At 38.5% G+C, this 17,621-nt stretch overlaps 1 protein-coding gene across 4 annotated transcripts in view; it reads right to left on the reverse strand.

Annotated features, from left to right (window-relative positions):
• Nucleotides 1-15,763, reverse strand: part of Ptbp2 (polypyrimidine tract binding protein 2) — a 65,722-nt gene extending 49,959 nt beyond the window's left edge. For 2 of the 4 annotated variants that reach the window (XM_036189522.1, XM_036189521.1), the window contains exons 1-2: nucleotides 15,590-15,763; nucleotides 13,907-13,937 (exon numbers count right to left, since the gene is read on the reverse strand). In XM_036189522.1, the coding sequence (XP_036045415.1) occupies nucleotides 13,907-13,937; nucleotides 15,590-15,597 (39 nt within the window). In that variant the 5' untranslated portion in view covers nucleotides 15,598-15,763. The remainder of the gene's footprint in view (nucleotides 1-13,906; nucleotides 13,938-15,589) is intronic. The other 2 variants (XM_036189519.1, XM_036189520.1) reach the window with 2 other exon arrangements.
• Nucleotides 15,764-17,621: the final 1,858 nt, after the last annotated feature.

Consider the following 17,621-nt stretch of genomic DNA (forward strand, 5'->3'; position numbering starts at 1 on the left):
CACTGAGCTAAATCCCCAACCCCAGGGGCCATTCTTATACCACCAGACACTTTTTTTAAAAATTATTTCAAGGATCCCTACAAAAGAAACTAAATCTAAAAGTAAATTCTAGTAGTATGCCGTCATAAAATCCCAAAGCAAAAACTATTGCAATAATTAAAAATAATTAATGGTCTGTATGATATTGCAAATATATGTATATGTACATACATACACACACAGTTTTCATTTCCATTTTCTGGCATAAAACTCTGAAAAATCCTTATAAAAATGATACTAACAAGATGACTTGATGGCTTAGAAGGCTCAAGGCAAGCTCAAGATTAGCAACTGGAAGAAGACCAAGGATGAAGAGGGAGGGAATAAATGTCAAGCTGATCACCAACATGGTTTGATCAAACATGTCTATGTAATGAAGCCTCCATAAAACTCTAAAAGGACTAGTCTCAGACAGTTTCCAAATTTAACATAGAGATTCCCTGAGACGCCACACCTAGAAAAGCTCTACAGCCCTTCTCTCTCACCCTGAGCATCTCTCTTCATTGTATCCTTAATAAAGCTCTAAGTTTTCTTCTTTAGTAAATTAAGTGAACGCAAAAAGATAACTGTGGGAACCACATATTCAAAGAGATGCCAAACCATCAGGGGCTTCTGACAGGCATCTGAAAATGGAGAGAAATTTAAAGACTGAACCCTCAACCTGTGCAATATAAGGCTTTCCACAGGTACAATGTCAGAAGTTATTTGGAAGACACCCAGCTGGTATCTGTCTTTGGAGAATTAATTACTTGTTTGCCAGTAGGAAGAAGCCTTCAAACCTTCTGGGGTCAGGAAAGCCTTCTGTGTTGACTGCCACTGGGTATGGGAAAGAAGAAAGTAAGTTTGTTTTCCCAAACATACTGCTGAATGGGCTTTCACCAATCAACAAAGACAGGCAGGAGAACAAGAGAAAAATTAAATGTGCAAGGAATGGGTTCATATAATTTTAACTAATATGCAAATAATATTAACATGTGGCCACAATAAAATACCTTTAAAAGAAGCCACAGGAGATAGTCTTCAAGATGCTGGGGTAAGCAAAAACTTTTTAAGTTAAACACTAACAGCACAAGAACTAGTCTCAAGTATCAACAGATGGGAGAACATGAAAATTGTTTCTATACAGCAAAAGAAATAATCAGCAGAATTAACACCTCACAAAACGAGACAATCTTTACAACTATGCTTCAGACAAGTGTCTATGTCTAGAATTTACAAAGAACTGTAGAAATTTCACACTAAAAATTAAAAAAAATCAACACATAGCAATGAACAATGTTAAAAAATTTTAAAATGTCCAATAAATATTTTTAAAAGTATTTAATATCCCTAGCCACCAAAAAAAAAAAAAAAAAAAAAAAAAAAAACAAATTAAAACTACTTTGAATGAATACCACCTCACCCCAGTCAGAATGGCTAACAACAAATCTCTCAAAAATGTTAGCAAGGGTATGGAGAAAAAGGACGCCTCATCCCACTCACTGTTGGTAGGGGTGCAAACTAACACAGCTATTGTGTGGAAATAGTTTGGAGATTTGTCCAGAAAGTTAACAAAGAACTACTAGATGACCCCACTATTTCACTCCTCAGCATATAGAACAAAAGAATCTGCACCTCATGTTTAATGCTGCTTTGTTCACTGTAACAAATAATAGGAATTAACCTAGCTGCCTAGCAACAGATAAATGGATAATGAAAAATATATGTATACATGGAAAATAGAAATACTAAGGTGTAAAGGAAAAAAACTAAGAATTTGCAAGAAAAAATGGACTTGGAATGTATAGTATTAAGCAAGATCACACAAACTCAGAAGGAAAAAAACCCTGCATGTCTTTTCTCATATGTGAAATGTAGCTAATATATGCTTATGTATAAACAAATGTACATGTGAGTAAAGTAACGTTATAGAGAATAAGAAAGGCTAAATGAAAGGGGATGAGAAAGGACTGCAAGCAAGCAATGAACATGAATTATGAAAGAAGAAAACTATAAAACACTTGTTTCTCTAGTTCTAATTCTGCCATGAATTTTTTTGTTCTTGGTGGTGGTTAAGTGCATGAAAAATATATTTGATACTGAAAATGAAAAGCTAATGTGAAGCTCCACATTAAAAATAAAAACAAAAAAACCAATGTACACTCCATTAAGCAGGAGAAAATAACAAGCAAACAAAAAAAAAATCACAACACACCAGACTAGCAGAAATTAATAAACTACATACGTAATTTAAAAAGTGTCAGAAGGATTTGACATGTATCCCTTCTGTATTAATCTGAGACATAAATCAGAATGAAATGCTGGGAATAATCTACTACTACCTGGTAAAGTTTAACATACTCAAGACTCAGTGTATACTCTCAAAAAATGGTCATACATATACTAGCACTGTTCAACTTTAAAAACCTTATCCTAAATATCCACCAAATGAGATAATTTGAACATTTTCACAGAAGAGCTCTCCACAGTATTATGCAACTACACATATAATTTGGCTAATTACTGAAATCATCACTGAATCAAAACAGAAGTCACAGCCTCAGTCAGTGTAATGGCTCACAATGGTTATCTCAGCACTCAGGGGCTGATGCAGAAGGATTGCCACAGGTTGGAGACCAACCTGGACTACATAAGTGAGTTCCAAAACAGCCTAGACTACAATGTGAGACCAAAAAAGACAAATTATAGAAAACATTATACAGGTATACTATTATCATAAAATGTATTACATTTATGCATTTGTGTACCTATGTGCACACACATGAACACACATACCTCCAGTTCCTAAGTATCAGGGAGAATTAGCTTTTGGATCCTTAGGGATATTAAAATATGTGAATGCTCACGCCCTGTGTATGACATGGCATAAGTGCTGACAACCTGTACGATCTTCTGACACATATTAAGTCTCTAAATTACTTAAAATACATAATACAATATTAACAGCAGAGATAATGCATTGTTTACAGTAAGAAAAAGTCTTCACATAAACAATGTGGAGGTAGTATTTTCAATCCAAGGTTACCTGGAAGCAGAACATAAGCTAATGAATATGGAAGACCAAATATTAATCTTTTTCATTTACATGACAAAATCATATTGGAAAGAGTAAGAAAAAAATCTTTAGGGCACACCTATGTTAAGATACAGAGGGAGGTAAAGTTACACATATATGGTAACACATTTTTTTAAGTGGTAGATAAGGGGCTAATAATACTCTCACAAAGTAATTAAAGGTTCCAGGGAAAAAACAATGAATAACAACAAGGCATTTTAATAATCCTAATAAGCCACTTCTGTGAAATAATCAAATGATAAGAAATCAAGTAAGGAAAAAAAAAAAAAAGACTTTAGAACAAGCTACAATCAATACTGTTGATTAAGGTATCACACAAGGCCAGGAATAGGGATCAGCAGGTAACCTGGCTAATAGGGAAAGCCTGATGACAAGAGTGCAGATCCCTAGAAACAATGGGAAAGATGGATGTGTAGAGCCACTAATCTATAATCCCAGGACTGCTACAGGAAGACAGAAGGCCAAGACAGAAATTGTCCCGAACCTCCCAGGCCAGGTAGGCTGGCATACAATAGAAACAAGAGAGACTGCTTCAACGAAGTGGAAGGTAAGAAACTTACAGAAGTTGCCCACTGACCTCCACATGCACAACATAATACACACACCCCCCAATAAATAAACAAGTAAATAAACAAAGGTTATCACAAAATTATTTCATAAGCAACAGATACAACTTGACACTACATAAAATTTTGCCTCATATTCTGGTCATTTCTCCTACTCACCAAGTAACACTTGTTTAAAAATTCATTTTTACTATTTTATGTGTATGTGTCTACATGTGTTTACGACACATACGTATACAGGTACCCATGGATTATACAACAACAACAACCACAAAAAAACGTTGAATCCTGTCTTAGTTCCTCAAACGGAAGGAACCTGGAGGCAGAAGCTGATGGAGGGCCATGGAGGAGTGCTGCTTACTGGCTTATTCATCATGGCTTGCTCAGCCTGCTTTCTTACAGAAGCCAGGACAGCTAGCTCAGGGATGGAACCACCCACCATAGGCTGGGTCCGCCCCCATCAATCACTAATTAAGAAATGTCCTCCTATAGCTGGATCTTAGAGGCATTTTTCTCAATCAAGGTTCCCTCCCGTAGGATAACTACAGTCATCCTAAAGATAATAATAGCCAGCACACATCTCCTGGAGCTAGAGTACAGCCTGCCCCGAGTCCTGGAAACTAAACTTGAGTCCTCAGAAGAGCAGCAAGTGTTCTTAACTTCATCAATCCAGGCCCAAGGTTTGTGTTCTAAAGACAGTATATACACACCACTTCAAAACAAGAATATGCGAAGGAGGAAGACATGGGCCATACCCTTTCTGGCCAAAGGAAAAAAAGTTCAAAATAGTAGACTGAAAATGTTTCATTCCTTCAGCATCATCCTAATATTGATTTAAATGCCCATGAAAAAAAAAATCCATTGTAATATGAATTCTACAATGCATTCCATGTTTAGCCAAACACAGGAAGATGTTTATAATGAAAAGCACAGTGAAGAAGAAAAATGCAATCAAGTTTCAACTGGTTTAACCAGGTAAAATTTTGAAATAAATTTTAAATAAATGAATCAAAACGGAAATTTAAACTTCAAAGACAGATTTAAAAACTTAAAAAGTTTTGGCATAGGAAATAGAAATCATAAGCTGAAAATCTGTTTAGTCTTCCTTATGGTAAAACAAATCCAAATTAACTCTGTATTTGGATACTTTCTCACCCACCAGACTAGCAACACTTCCAACTTTTTCATTTCCTGAGACAGGGTCTCTCACTGGGACCTGGGGCTCATTAATTATTCCACAAGGGCTAGCTGGCAAGCCTGGGGGATCCTCTTGTCTCCTCCACCACCCACTTGAAGCTATAGGCACATACTATGTGTTTTTGCTATGAGACATTGGCATTCATATTTCTGGATAGAAAACAATCCCCACACAAAAACTTTTAGGAATATCTGGTAAAACTGTATTTGCATTACACACTGACCAAACAAATCACGTTTAGGAGCTATTCTATAGAATTACTGGTGATTTTTCATACTCCAAGAGTAGAAACAATGAAATACAAAGAAAGCAATGAGAATGTTTCCTTCTAATAGCCATGCAGTGTCCTCCAAGGAGATATGCATCATTTAGTAAAATGTCAAGCTATAAAACATTATGCATACTGTGCCTCTTTCTACATACTGTGGGGAAGAACTTTATACTTGACTATAATGGATGAGTTGAAAAAAGCAATCAATCAAGGAAAATACATAGAGAAGGAATACAAAAAGTGGGGTGGTGGAGGTGGGGGAGGACCCTATCTAAGCTTCTCTATAGCTTGTTGCAGAGGTCATTTTCTTGTAGTTTGTTTCAAAGGTCAGAGGAAATTTAATTAAAAATATTTTTTAAAAATGAAAACAAGGGTTGGGGATTTAGCTCAGTGGCAGAGCACTTGCCTAGCAAGCCCAAGGCCCCTGGGTTCGATCCTCAGCTCAAAAAAAAAAAAAGAAAAAGAAAACAAATCTACCATTAATTTGGTGGTAAAACAAAGAGCAATTTCAATAAACTTTAAAATTCAAAGCTTATACTATGACTTTTTTGTAGACTACACCTTAGAGACAAAACATGGCTACAAAAAATAATAAATTGTATTAAATGTTAGTACAATATTAATATTGCTTTAAAAAACTAGTGTCTTTTTACAAGGCTGGTGTTTTTAAAGTGCCATGTGTGGTATACCAAGGTTAATATTAGCAAACAAGGTTTTTCAGGGACAAGAGATACAAACATAAAATCAGGGGGCTGAAGAAATGGCCCAGTGTTTGAGAGCACTTGTTCTTCAGGTCTGGGGTTTGATTCCCAGCACCCACACGTCAATTCACAACTGTCCATAATACCAGCTCCAGAATGCTTCACATGATACACAGACATACATGTGAACAAAACACTAATACACATAAATAAATCTGAAGAAAATCAAATAAGTAAAAACGATGTAACTTTAAATAGGAATCAGAAATAAAACAATAAATGAGCTCATAATATATTTCTATCAAAAAATGCTATCTGTCCACTGAAAGGGTCCTGAAGCAGTAACAATCTTAGAGCAAGTATCCCCTTGGCATCCATTATTGTAGTTTCTAAAGAACGTTTCCCACATCTTGGACAGAGACCTTTTTAAAGCATGGCTGATTAATTTTAACAAAGATACTTGAACCACATTATCACAAGTTACTGCTATTTGAAGCTTCACCTGCCCAAGATGTAACAGCATTTTTTAAATAGTCACTGCAATGGACTAAAAGATAAACATTAAAATGCTTGATTTCATAATAGTAATAACAATTAAAAAGAAGGAATTTGTACTAACTACACTGCACTAACTACACCAGAAAAACTGCAATGGGGGAGTGGCTTAAGAGAACCAATTGTTCCCTCCCTCAGGGAGTGTTAGCAGTTAGGGGTTGCTGGGAAAGGGCTATCCATTTCTTCAGTGGTATAGGCATTCATAAAAATTGCCCACACTCCAGTAAATAAGCTCCCACCCAGGCCCATTCAAGAAACCCCAGGTAAATCAGTCGGTTATACACACACAAAGAAAAGGTAGGAGGGGGACTTCATAAGAAGGAGGGTTATAGCAGAAGAGGAAAGGGGGACTGAGGAAAATGGGTCTGAAAAAAACTACAATGCACTATACACATGTATGAAACTATCGAAGATAAAATCTATCCTGCTTCCATTTTTAAGATGGTGTGTGGCTATAATGTAAACAAATAATTCATGAGCACAGTTCTTAAAGGAGGAATTTTAATATATGAAGAGAAAATACATTATTTTCACAATACCAATAAAATTCCACAAACATTCATTACTGAAAGTGAATAAATGATAGGAATGTTCTGTAACGAGTATGTGACACCTCACCCTACTGATCAATGTTAATGTTCTGTTCCTCTTGATAATACAACAGAAATTCCATGGATCATAGCTACAGACATTCTTGCTAAAAATTAAACCTATGATCAAGTTTCATCTAATTTATGAATTCACAATTAATACAGAAGATCCAAGGAACAGATGAAACAAGATATAATCAGCAGAGTACTGAAGAGTAGAAATTGTACAGATGACCCAGATTCTCTAGTAAAGAAGGGGTGTGAGGATTACAAGGGGCAGGGGATAGGAAATGAGAATTATTGATAAAAAGAGAGCTAAGAGACATTAATCAAAATGTTGGCTTTCCTTTGTTCCTGATATAAAAGGAAAATTACACCATGATATTGTTATTGTAAATTTTATTGTATAGAAAGAATGATGTCAATGTAACCAATAGATCATCCTTCACTTTTGATGACTTTTAAAGAAAAATACAAATGAATTCAAGATCAATTTAAAGTAGACAAAATAATGGTCTATTTGTATGGCAAGACTTTTAGCAGGATTCTTAATTTGGTTACAGGTGGAATGCACTAGAGAATAAAGTTATTATTTTCATTTTAAAAGCAATGAAGCATCACAAAAAGTTACCACAGGAGTTCTGAGAACAAACAGTTCTTCCTGGAAGTTTATATTTTAGTGTGATAATATTGGAAACTATAGGAATCTTGAACTCATAGCTAAAATATGAGACTCACCACAATCAATTCTTTCCCAGTGACTGTGACAACTTCCATATACCTGTGCTGTTTCCTATGTAAATGTTTCAGTGTTTTCCTTTCAAAACATGAACTCTCAAAAACCACCCAACAACAGCTATAACACTATTAGGACATCCAAAAGTTCGTATTACCTAGTATTGTCGGAAGTTAAATCTGTGCTACAATTTGTAACTTTTCATGTTATCCTATTTCATAAGGTTTACTAAGTGGGAGGAAGGATCAGAATGTAACAAAAGTCACAGTGAATGAGGTGATATTACCTCTTAAAACATCTTTTTACCCAGAAGTCCTCCATCCTTTAATTATGACATCTCATTTGCTAAAGAGAACTGGTACACATTTACAGAATTTACAGAACTGCACAGAGCATGCACTTATTTGCTGTATTCTGTTCTCTGTACTTTCAGTTAACTGGTTGGTACACAGAGACTTACACAGTTTTGTTTTTTTTGGGGGGGTAACTCAGCAGGATTTTTTTTCTATTAAAATAAGGTGCATTTAACAAGTGTGTGTATGCTTATCACCAAGAATATTCCTTTATGTTTTGATTCATCTTGTTTTGCTAGACTGAGAAGAGCATCTGTTGATCAGTAAGCACTTTTATAGTAAAAACAAAAACCAAAACACCAAAACTCTAAAATGTAGTGCTACATGACTCAATTTCTGCCTGTCAACACATGGATTTGTCATTGTCTCACTGTGTACTGCTCTGTGCTCTTCCTGTCTCTCAACCTATCTACTACAAAGAACAGCTTATTATTTCCAGGGAGCCTACTCGGATCCTGTCAGTATGGCACTTACTTAAAACCTTGAGCATTTTCCTAGGAGACATGATCCTTCTAAAGACTGGATCTTTTAGATCTCCAACAAATAGAAATGTAGTAAAATAAAATTATTATTTATTTTTTAATGCTAAATTGTTCATGGATTATAAACATATAAGTTCAAGACACTTCCAGAGTCATAAGTATTAACTGAGTGATCATAACTGCTTAATATATAGCCGGGCAGTGGTGGTGCACGCCTTTAATCCCAGCACTCGGGAGGCAGAGCCAGGTGGATCTCTGTGAGTTTGAGGCCAGCCTGGGCTACCAAGTGAGTTCCAGGAAAGGTGCAAAGCTACACAGAGAAACCCTGTCTTGAAAAGCCAAACAAACAAACAAACAAAAAAACACCCTATGCTCAACAGAGCTGTTGTTCAATAGAGATTATATTATAAGCTGAAATTTTCAGAAAAAGAATCTAGCACAAAGTATATGCTATGGTATTACATTAAAAGATTTTAATAATAATCAAAATCTAAAAAAAGCAAACAACTTTTTTCAAACACATACCTTATTAAATCAATTACATTAAACTACTATCAAAAAAGATATACTCAGCATTATTTAATTACTCCTTAAATCAAACCAATGATGAGGAATTCAATAGTCATAGTACAACTTACAACTGTGAATTAGGAATTTATAATGTGTTACTTCTAGAGAAGAATCCAATTTGATTAAAAAAAAAAAACAAGCTGCTTTTAACAACACTTTATCAGCACTTCAGCTATAATCAAATCTTGGTTTTTAATTAACTCACTAGAAAAACCACCTCTATAAATCTGGCCATACAAGTCTGCATCTAAAGTTGCTGTATAAGGTAGCTATAAACAAAGGAAAAACTTAAGGGTTAGGGATGCTCTTCAATGAAGAGCAACAATGAAAACTTAAGAGAACACCATCAAAGCACCACTAAGAGAGATATATAGTAGCAAAACCCTACATTAGAAAAGGTTCATATGTGCTTAGGTTTTGTCTATTTGACACAGAGATAACCAGGAAGAGGGAACTATAACTGAGGAATTTGCCTCCTTCAGACTGGCCTGTGAGCAAATCTATGGGGCTTTTTCTTTGGTGACTGACATGAAGGAAGGGCCCAGCCCACTATGGATGGTGCCACATCTAAAAAGGTGGTCCCGGGATGTATCAGAAAGCTGACAGAGCAAGACATGGGAAACCAGACAGTAAGTCGTACTCCTACACGGTTTCTGCTTTGGTACCTATCTTGAGCTCCTACCCCGGCTTCCCTCAATGACAAAGACTGTAACTTGTAAGCCTAATAAATAATAAACCCTTCCTTCTGCAAGATGCTTTTTCAGTCATGGTGTTTATCCCAGCAATGGAGAAGCAATAATACCATGAGGTATAAAAAGTACATGCCTTTCTTTATTCCCAGCCTAGTCTAGTCCAGCCTGCCTGGTCTACATAGTGAGTTCTGAGACAGTCAGGGCTATAGTGAGAATCTGTTTCAAAAGGAAAAGCAGAAGTTAATGTGAGACAGAGGAAGAAGGGAGAAAAAGAAATTAATGAAAAGGACAAAAATTTGACAGAAAACTTCATGAATGTACTGTGAGAACATTAATAAAATAAATCAACAGTCAAAACCAGTATTAGAATAACCAGTATTAGAAAGCAGAGAGCTCAAGTGATTAAGGTTCTAAACCAGTGGTTCTCAACCTTTCTAATGCTGCAACCCTTTAATAGAGCTCCTCATGTTGTGGTGACCCCCAACCATAAAATTATTTCACTGCTACTTCATAACTGAAATTTTGCTAGTTCTGAATCATAACATAAATATCTGTGTTTTCCAAAGGTCTTAGGTGTCCTCTGTGAAAACTCCCCAAAGGTCGCAACCCATAGGTTGAGAACCACTGTTCTAAACTATCCAAAGTATCAAAGGGGACTGGAGTTCAGTGGCACACAAATTTAATCTCAGCCTCATGAAGCTGGCAGATCTGTGACCTAAAGAGACAGGCCTGGTCTACATAGTTTTAGGCCAACCAAAATAACAATGAGATCCTACCTCAAAAAGAAAGAAAACAATATAAAGTGCAATAGAGTACCATGAACAACTCCATCCAAATAAATTCACCAATTCTACAGAAGATCAAATTACAAAAGTAACCCAAGAAGAAATGGGTAACTTGAATAGCCCCGCTCTATTAAACAAACTCAATATGTAGCTTAAAACTTCCCCAGAGAAACAAACCCAAGGCCTACAGAGCTTCACCTTGTAATGACAATCCTTCCACTGTGTGTTCTGTACAACTTACAATTTCACAATTAAGGAAAAAATAATATTCACCCTGATGGGAAGAACATGGTAAAATTAACAACTCTTACCACCTCGATTCAACTTAATACTTACTAACTAGCAGTCATAGGCAAGAAAAGAAAAAAATGGCACCTAAATAGCCGAGAGAAAACTGGGTATCAATGGTAAATGTGAAAATTCTGTTAGAATCTAAAACAAACTTATCAGTTTTACAAACTGAATTAAATTATTGAAACAATTTTTATTGCTGTATTTTATATATAACTGTAATTTTGCTGTTATGAATCATCATGTAAGTATCTGTGTTTTCCAATAGTCTTAGGGGATGGTCATGGACCACAGTTTGAGAACCAATGATTTATAACAAGCTGTGAATTCTTAGGGATGAATCTAACTTCTCCCCCCACGGAATTAATAATGTATAAAACTTTTACAGTGAAATCTTAAAGAATAATCTCAAAGAACAAAGAAAGTAAACGCCTATGTGAATGAAGAGATAAAATGTATTTTGTCATTGATAGGAAAATTAAGAATTAAACTGTCAGCTTTCCTCATATTGTTTCACACATTCAAGCCATGACACAACTTTGAAAAAGAATAAAGTTTGGTGAACCAAGGCAACTGGATTTCACACACACAAGAAGAGAAAAAGACTGAGAGAAATTAATTCATTCTATCACTTCTATTCCTCTAGACTAGAATTCTGTCTATAAGACATTGGTCATGGTGGTGCAAGCCTTTAATCCCAGCACTTGGGAAGGAAGCAAGAAAGCAGAGTCAGGCAGATCTCTAGCCTAGTTGAGAGGCCAGCCTAATCTACACAAGTGAAACCTTGTCTCAAAAACCAAAAAGAGGAAGAGGAGGAAGAAATCAGTAACAGCTGGCAAAAGGCACACTGAAAATGATCGTAATAGATAACACACAGAAGTACAAATGAAAACCACAATTAAATTATCACTTCACACCCACTAAACACTAAAAAGCACTGAGAAGTCTCTGGAGGAACTGAAATTTTCATACCCTGCTAATGGCAAGATGGTACAACCACTGTGGAAAAGAGACTGTAGTTTCTCAATTAGTTAAACATATGCCAAACACATGATTCAGTCATTCTTAACAATAGGCCCCAAGAGAAATAAAAGCATATGTCTACACAAAAACATGCAGAAATGTTCACAGCAACCTTATAATATCCCCAAACACAAATGCCCACTACAAGTTTTTAATTACCAGATAGTATAATGATTCTAAGCAAGGGGTGGGGGGGGATCACTACACACATGTAAATAACTTAAAATTTTCTGTAGAGTGTAATAGGCCAGAAGACCTCGCCTTCCAATTCCATTTATTTAAAATTCTAAAAATGCAAGCAAATCTATAATGCCAGCAGATCACTGGCTTTGGGGGAAAAGGATAGGGGCGGGACTATAAAGGGGCAGGATGGCATTTCTAGGAGTAACAAAAGCTTCTACCTCCATTGTAGTGGTGGCATCAAAGTATGTATATAGAAAACATTGCATACTTTTAAAATTTTTTATTTCAGGCAATTATGTCATACTGAAATAAAAAATTTTAAAAGGTCAAGATATGGGTCATAACACAATATATTTGTACAAAAAATAAGACAAGCACACAATTTGTAATACACAAATCAATAATTTTTTAATTATCTATCTACACCTAATCAAGGAGAAATGAATGCTACATTTTCAATCATTTTAAACATGCACATGTATGACTTTCCTTAAAATTATGTTTTACTTTTAAGAAAGTTTAAGTGCTTGTACATAATTCTGATACCAACAAACATATTTAACCAATGTCTAGAAAAGGTTATAAAATTAATTTTAACTTTGCAAACTTTTATATTAAACAACTTTTTTAAATGGGTAGTATTCCTATACAATTTTCTAACAGTTTCTCCTTGAACTACAATACTGAAAACTGGTAAAACCAACATATCCTATCCAGGCAGTCAAGTCTAATCCTCCTCCCTTTTTTTCATGACTGCTCATGAGGTTTTGCATGTAAACTTACCTGCCAGTGAGAGACCAGAGACTTAGTCATTTTTACAAATTACCTTATATCATTTATTCTTTTACAAAATTCACAGAAGAAATCTATTTGGATAATAACTACAACATTAACACATTTTGTACTCTTGAGCTATCCCCAAATGCAAAGCTTTTAACTATCTCAACTTGGAATATGGCTGAAAATAAAACTAAATGTTCTATACAACATGAACTCAAGAAATAACCCAAATATTAAAGTATGGACATCTAGTTCATTACCAAACAGAAAACACAATAAAATCTCCTAATCTACTATGACAAATAAGCCATCACAAACACAATTTAAGATCCAAGAAAAATACTGAGGGTCAACATCACTAAACCAGGAATATTAGATATTCTCCTAAGGGTACTGTTATTTGAAGGGTTTTATATTTATGCTTACAATTATGGCTGAGGGACAGGAGCAATCTTCTTATTCCAGGCTTGGGCATAAGCTAAAAGACAGGGAATATGCCCTAGCAGGGCAGACAGAATTGCAAGAAGAATCTGTAATACACCAACAAGGTCTATGTCTTCCAGGAAGTGCCAGATGGTAACCATGGAGGCAATTGTAAAGGCTGAACAGTTTTCCTACCCAAGAAGTGAGTGAAAACCTACTCCAGACAAGACAGCTCTTTAGGGACTCAAGCTGAAGGACTTGAACAACTTAGCTCCTCTTCGGTGTCAGGGCAGCTGATTCTCAATGTGATTCATCCCTAACATGCACACTTCACTTTAACCAGGGTCAGACTATCTTGAACTAACAACGTTAACACTATTTCAAGAGTTAAAAAAAAAAAAAAAGCTTATTATCAAAGCCTACAGTCTAACTATCCAATGGTATAGTTGCTTATAGACTCTGACTTTACAAATTAAAGGAAATATTTTATAACTCGGTTTTGTTGTCAAGGCTAACTGAAATTTTCAACTTTATAATGGTAGTCTATTCAACAATTCTCGTTTCTACTTTACTTTCAAACACAATCTCCTACCTTCACACCAACAGCAACCTCAGTGACAATTCTGTAAAGGAAAAAAAAAAAGTGTCAACCTCTTACTCTTCAAATGATCATTGCATAACTTTTAAACTTTCAAGATCTTTCACAAATTCTCCAGACACTGCAATACAGTCAGAAAACAAGTAGAGAGACGCTCAGTGATACTTTTTAAAGCTATTATCTACCTGGATAACATGAGATGTTTCAGTCAGTTTACGGTAAATTTTAATAACTTTTAACAGCAAGATGAAAATCCAGAACACTACATGTCATTCCTACAGTGATTGTATAATGACATTAGCAACTTAACTCAGGTTCTTTGGTAATCTAGATAGAATCTGGGAATTGGAAAACATGGATTTCTGCTCAAGTTTTGCCATCAATTGTCTGGAGGGAATTCAGAACATGTCTAAATCTACATTTCATGTGGAAAATGATATCCCATTAAGGTAATCTGTGGCATGATTTCTAAGGTCTGTTACTTTTTATTATCTCTAAAAACATCAAATAACTAGATAATCAACTAAATAAACTCAGATTTTACTTTAGATTGCTCAAACAGTGATACTCACTTTAATAAATGTTCGTGTTACCTGAGGTTTTTTTAATCCCCCTTGCCCTAAATGAGCTGTGAGTAGTGTCATATTTTTATCCAGAACCGTGCCCCCTTTCTCTTCACAATGAGTTGAACTGAGTCCTTTGAGATGTGGCGTTAACACGGGCGCGACATTGGTCCTCATCTTTTCACACAGCATCTCACCTCATTCTGCATCCTATCTCCACGCCCAGGCTCTCAAAAAGACGCATCACGACTCTGTTCCATGTTTGCTCAGATTTTTGTTTGTTTCTAGTTTGGATTTCCCCCAGAAGCTAGCCAAAGCGGCTTGGAGGAGAAAAAAAGAAAAAAGAAAGAAAAACCTGTGCGGAATTTCTTTTCTTTTCTCTGCCACGGCTTGGTGGCCCTTGCCCATGTGATCGATGCCAACACCTCCAACACTTCACGGGGTTTTGTTGTGTTTACGGTTTAATTCCGGGGCCCTTTGGGCCAAGCCTTGAAATGTTTTGTTGTAAAGGCATTTCGATGGCCTCCCGCCCCCGCTCCCAGACTCAGATGAAAACAAAGGAGTGTGACATGTGCCCTCCTCCCTCCCTCCCTCCCTCCCGCCGCCGCGCGCCCGCCCCTTCCCCGCGGCTCCCACTCGGCTCTCCCGCCGCGGTGGTTCGGGCGAGGCCGGGGACGGCGGGCCTCGGGCTTCGGGACTCGGCACAGGCCTCCATGGCGTTCCCCACGCGCGCCCGCGCGCCCGCGGCCTCCGCCGCCGCCGCCGCCGCCGCCACCCCAGGGTTCGGGTCCCCCCGCGGCGTCGACATGGCTCCCGAGGGGGCAGGGCCGCCCCGGGCTGACCGCCCCATCCCCCGCCGCCAGGCCCCACCGAGTCCCCACAGAAGCCCCGAGGCCTCCCCGGCCTCCCGGCCCCGGCTGCGGTCCGCGCTCGTCGCCCGAGCCGCGGAGGGAAGCCCGGGGAGGGGTGTGTGTGATGGGGCGGGGGTTGGGTAACGGCGGCGCGGCCTGGGAGGGGCCGCCCGAGCCCCGCTCCCCGACGCGACCCCGACCCGGGCCGCAGCCCGGCCACACTCCTCTCCGTCCCCCATCTCCTCACGGGCTCCGGGACCTACCCGTCCATTGCCGAACCGGACAAAGCTTCGCTCCCAAGAACCGAGCCACGCAGCCAGCGAGCCACACAAGCGGCGAGAAAATGGCGGCCAGGGCCCGACGGAAATTGCCGAAGGTGCCGGAGCGCACGGGGCAGCGCGCGGCGGCGGAAAGAGCCGAGCGCTCGGGCGCCCGGCGGCGGGAGCCGAGCGGCGGGGCACAGGGACCGGGGGGAGTGGGCGCCTCCGCCGTTGGCTGCCTCCGCCTGCCCGCGCGCCTGCTCCCGCCCTCTGCGACGTGCCTGCTGCAGTGGCTGGCTGGGCTTCCTGGGTTCCCTTTTGTGGGCGGTGTGAGTGGGACACCCTCCAGCCTGCACCCCCGAGTGCCTTAGGCTGGCCCGGATTGCAGGATGGCTCCCAGGCAGCCTCCACTTTTCCCTCCCACCCCAAGCTGGGTTACTTCCACCCACACAGGCCAATCCCAGCCCCAGCCTGGTAACCCTCCACCTACTCAGCCCTAGGGAAAATATTTAATAGCTGCATCATCCTATACCGTGTTTACAGACTGTTACCCTACTGAAGAACATCCACTGTTTTAGTAATAACAATTACTTCTAAACTAGGAGATCATCAGATTGGCGTTTGCTTCCGAACCCGGAATCAATCCGACCAAGTGGAAGAAAACGTGATCCTCATTTAGGGTAGTGATTACTGTGCATCTGTTAAAAAGCAATAATAAACGAGACAAAACAGAAAAACATAAGCCCAGTCCCCTAAATGAGAATGGTCACACGCTGGAGTGTGTGTACATTCCAACATTTGGGGATATGGAAAAGTGAGGATGGCAGTGAAGACAACTGAGTTAGCCTTGGTCAGAGAGGCTGAAAATGTTAAAATGGACTAGACAATGCCTCTCTTCTATCCATAGTACTCAAGGTCTTACATTTAATAATGTAGTACACGTTTTCCGTTTTCCTTTAAGGTATTTTTGCAGCATAGCATCAACCAAGTTTTGGTTCTGGAAAATTCGAACTGGATGACGCTAATGCCAGCACCCTCTTTTCGTTCAGACTTCACTACCTACTTTTCAACGCTTACCAACTGCGTTTCTCAATGCCCTCTCCAGATCTGCCATGTCTCTTTTGGGGAAACCTCTTGCCCATACCGGCTGGAATTCACTTCACTATGGCAGATCCTCCCTCTGGTAGGTATCAGAACCTGGCCCTATCTACTCCAGAGGATGAGGTCAGCAGCCTGGGCAACTTAGTGAAACCCTATTTCAAAAGCAAACACACACACACACACACACACACACACACACACACACACACACACACACAGTTGCTCTAAGAACTTTTCAAAGCCACTACACAGTCAAATATTCTTGATTTGCCTCAGGGACTGTCAATTCTTTTAAAAAAATCTAACGTCCTATAATGCCTCCCTGTTGTCTACACTATTGACTTATGATACATAAAGGACCCATTATAATTTCCATTAATAATAGTTTTCCATGTGTTGTGGTTTCATTCACGTGGTTTCACTCAACAATTAAATTTGTATGCTCCCAAGGGGAGGGAGGAATATGGTATTCATTCTCTGTATGTCTCACATTGGCTCAATCAATATTGATTAATTGGTTCTTGCTTTATCTTGGGGAAGACAAACTGTGTCATGAGGGACAGATTTCTTCTGTCAAGTGTCAAGTATTCATTAAAATACATTTTTTTAATTTTTCTTCCTAATAAAGTATAGGAGAGCAAACATACAACATAATCAATATGCTCATTTATTTAAGTCAGTAGTTGGTAGAAAATATTTCAGGTAGTTGACTATTATGTACCCTAATAAACTTATCTGGGGATCAGAGGACAGAGTCAGCCACTAGATTAGACATAGAGGCCAGACACTGGTGGTACACACCCTTAATCATATCACTTGGGAGGCAGAGACCCATCTGGATCTCTGCGAGTTCAAGGCCACACTGGGAACAGAATCAGGCAGCGGTGGCACACGCCTTTAATCTCAGCACTTGAGATCTGATGCCTTTGCTTGG

This window comes from Onychomys torridus, chromosome 6 (assembly GCF_903995425.1).
Source record: "Onychomys torridus chromosome 6, mOncTor1.1, whole genome shotgun sequence".
NCBI classification, from domain to species: domain Eukaryota; kingdom Metazoa; phylum Chordata; class Mammalia; order Rodentia; family Cricetidae; genus Onychomys; species Onychomys torridus.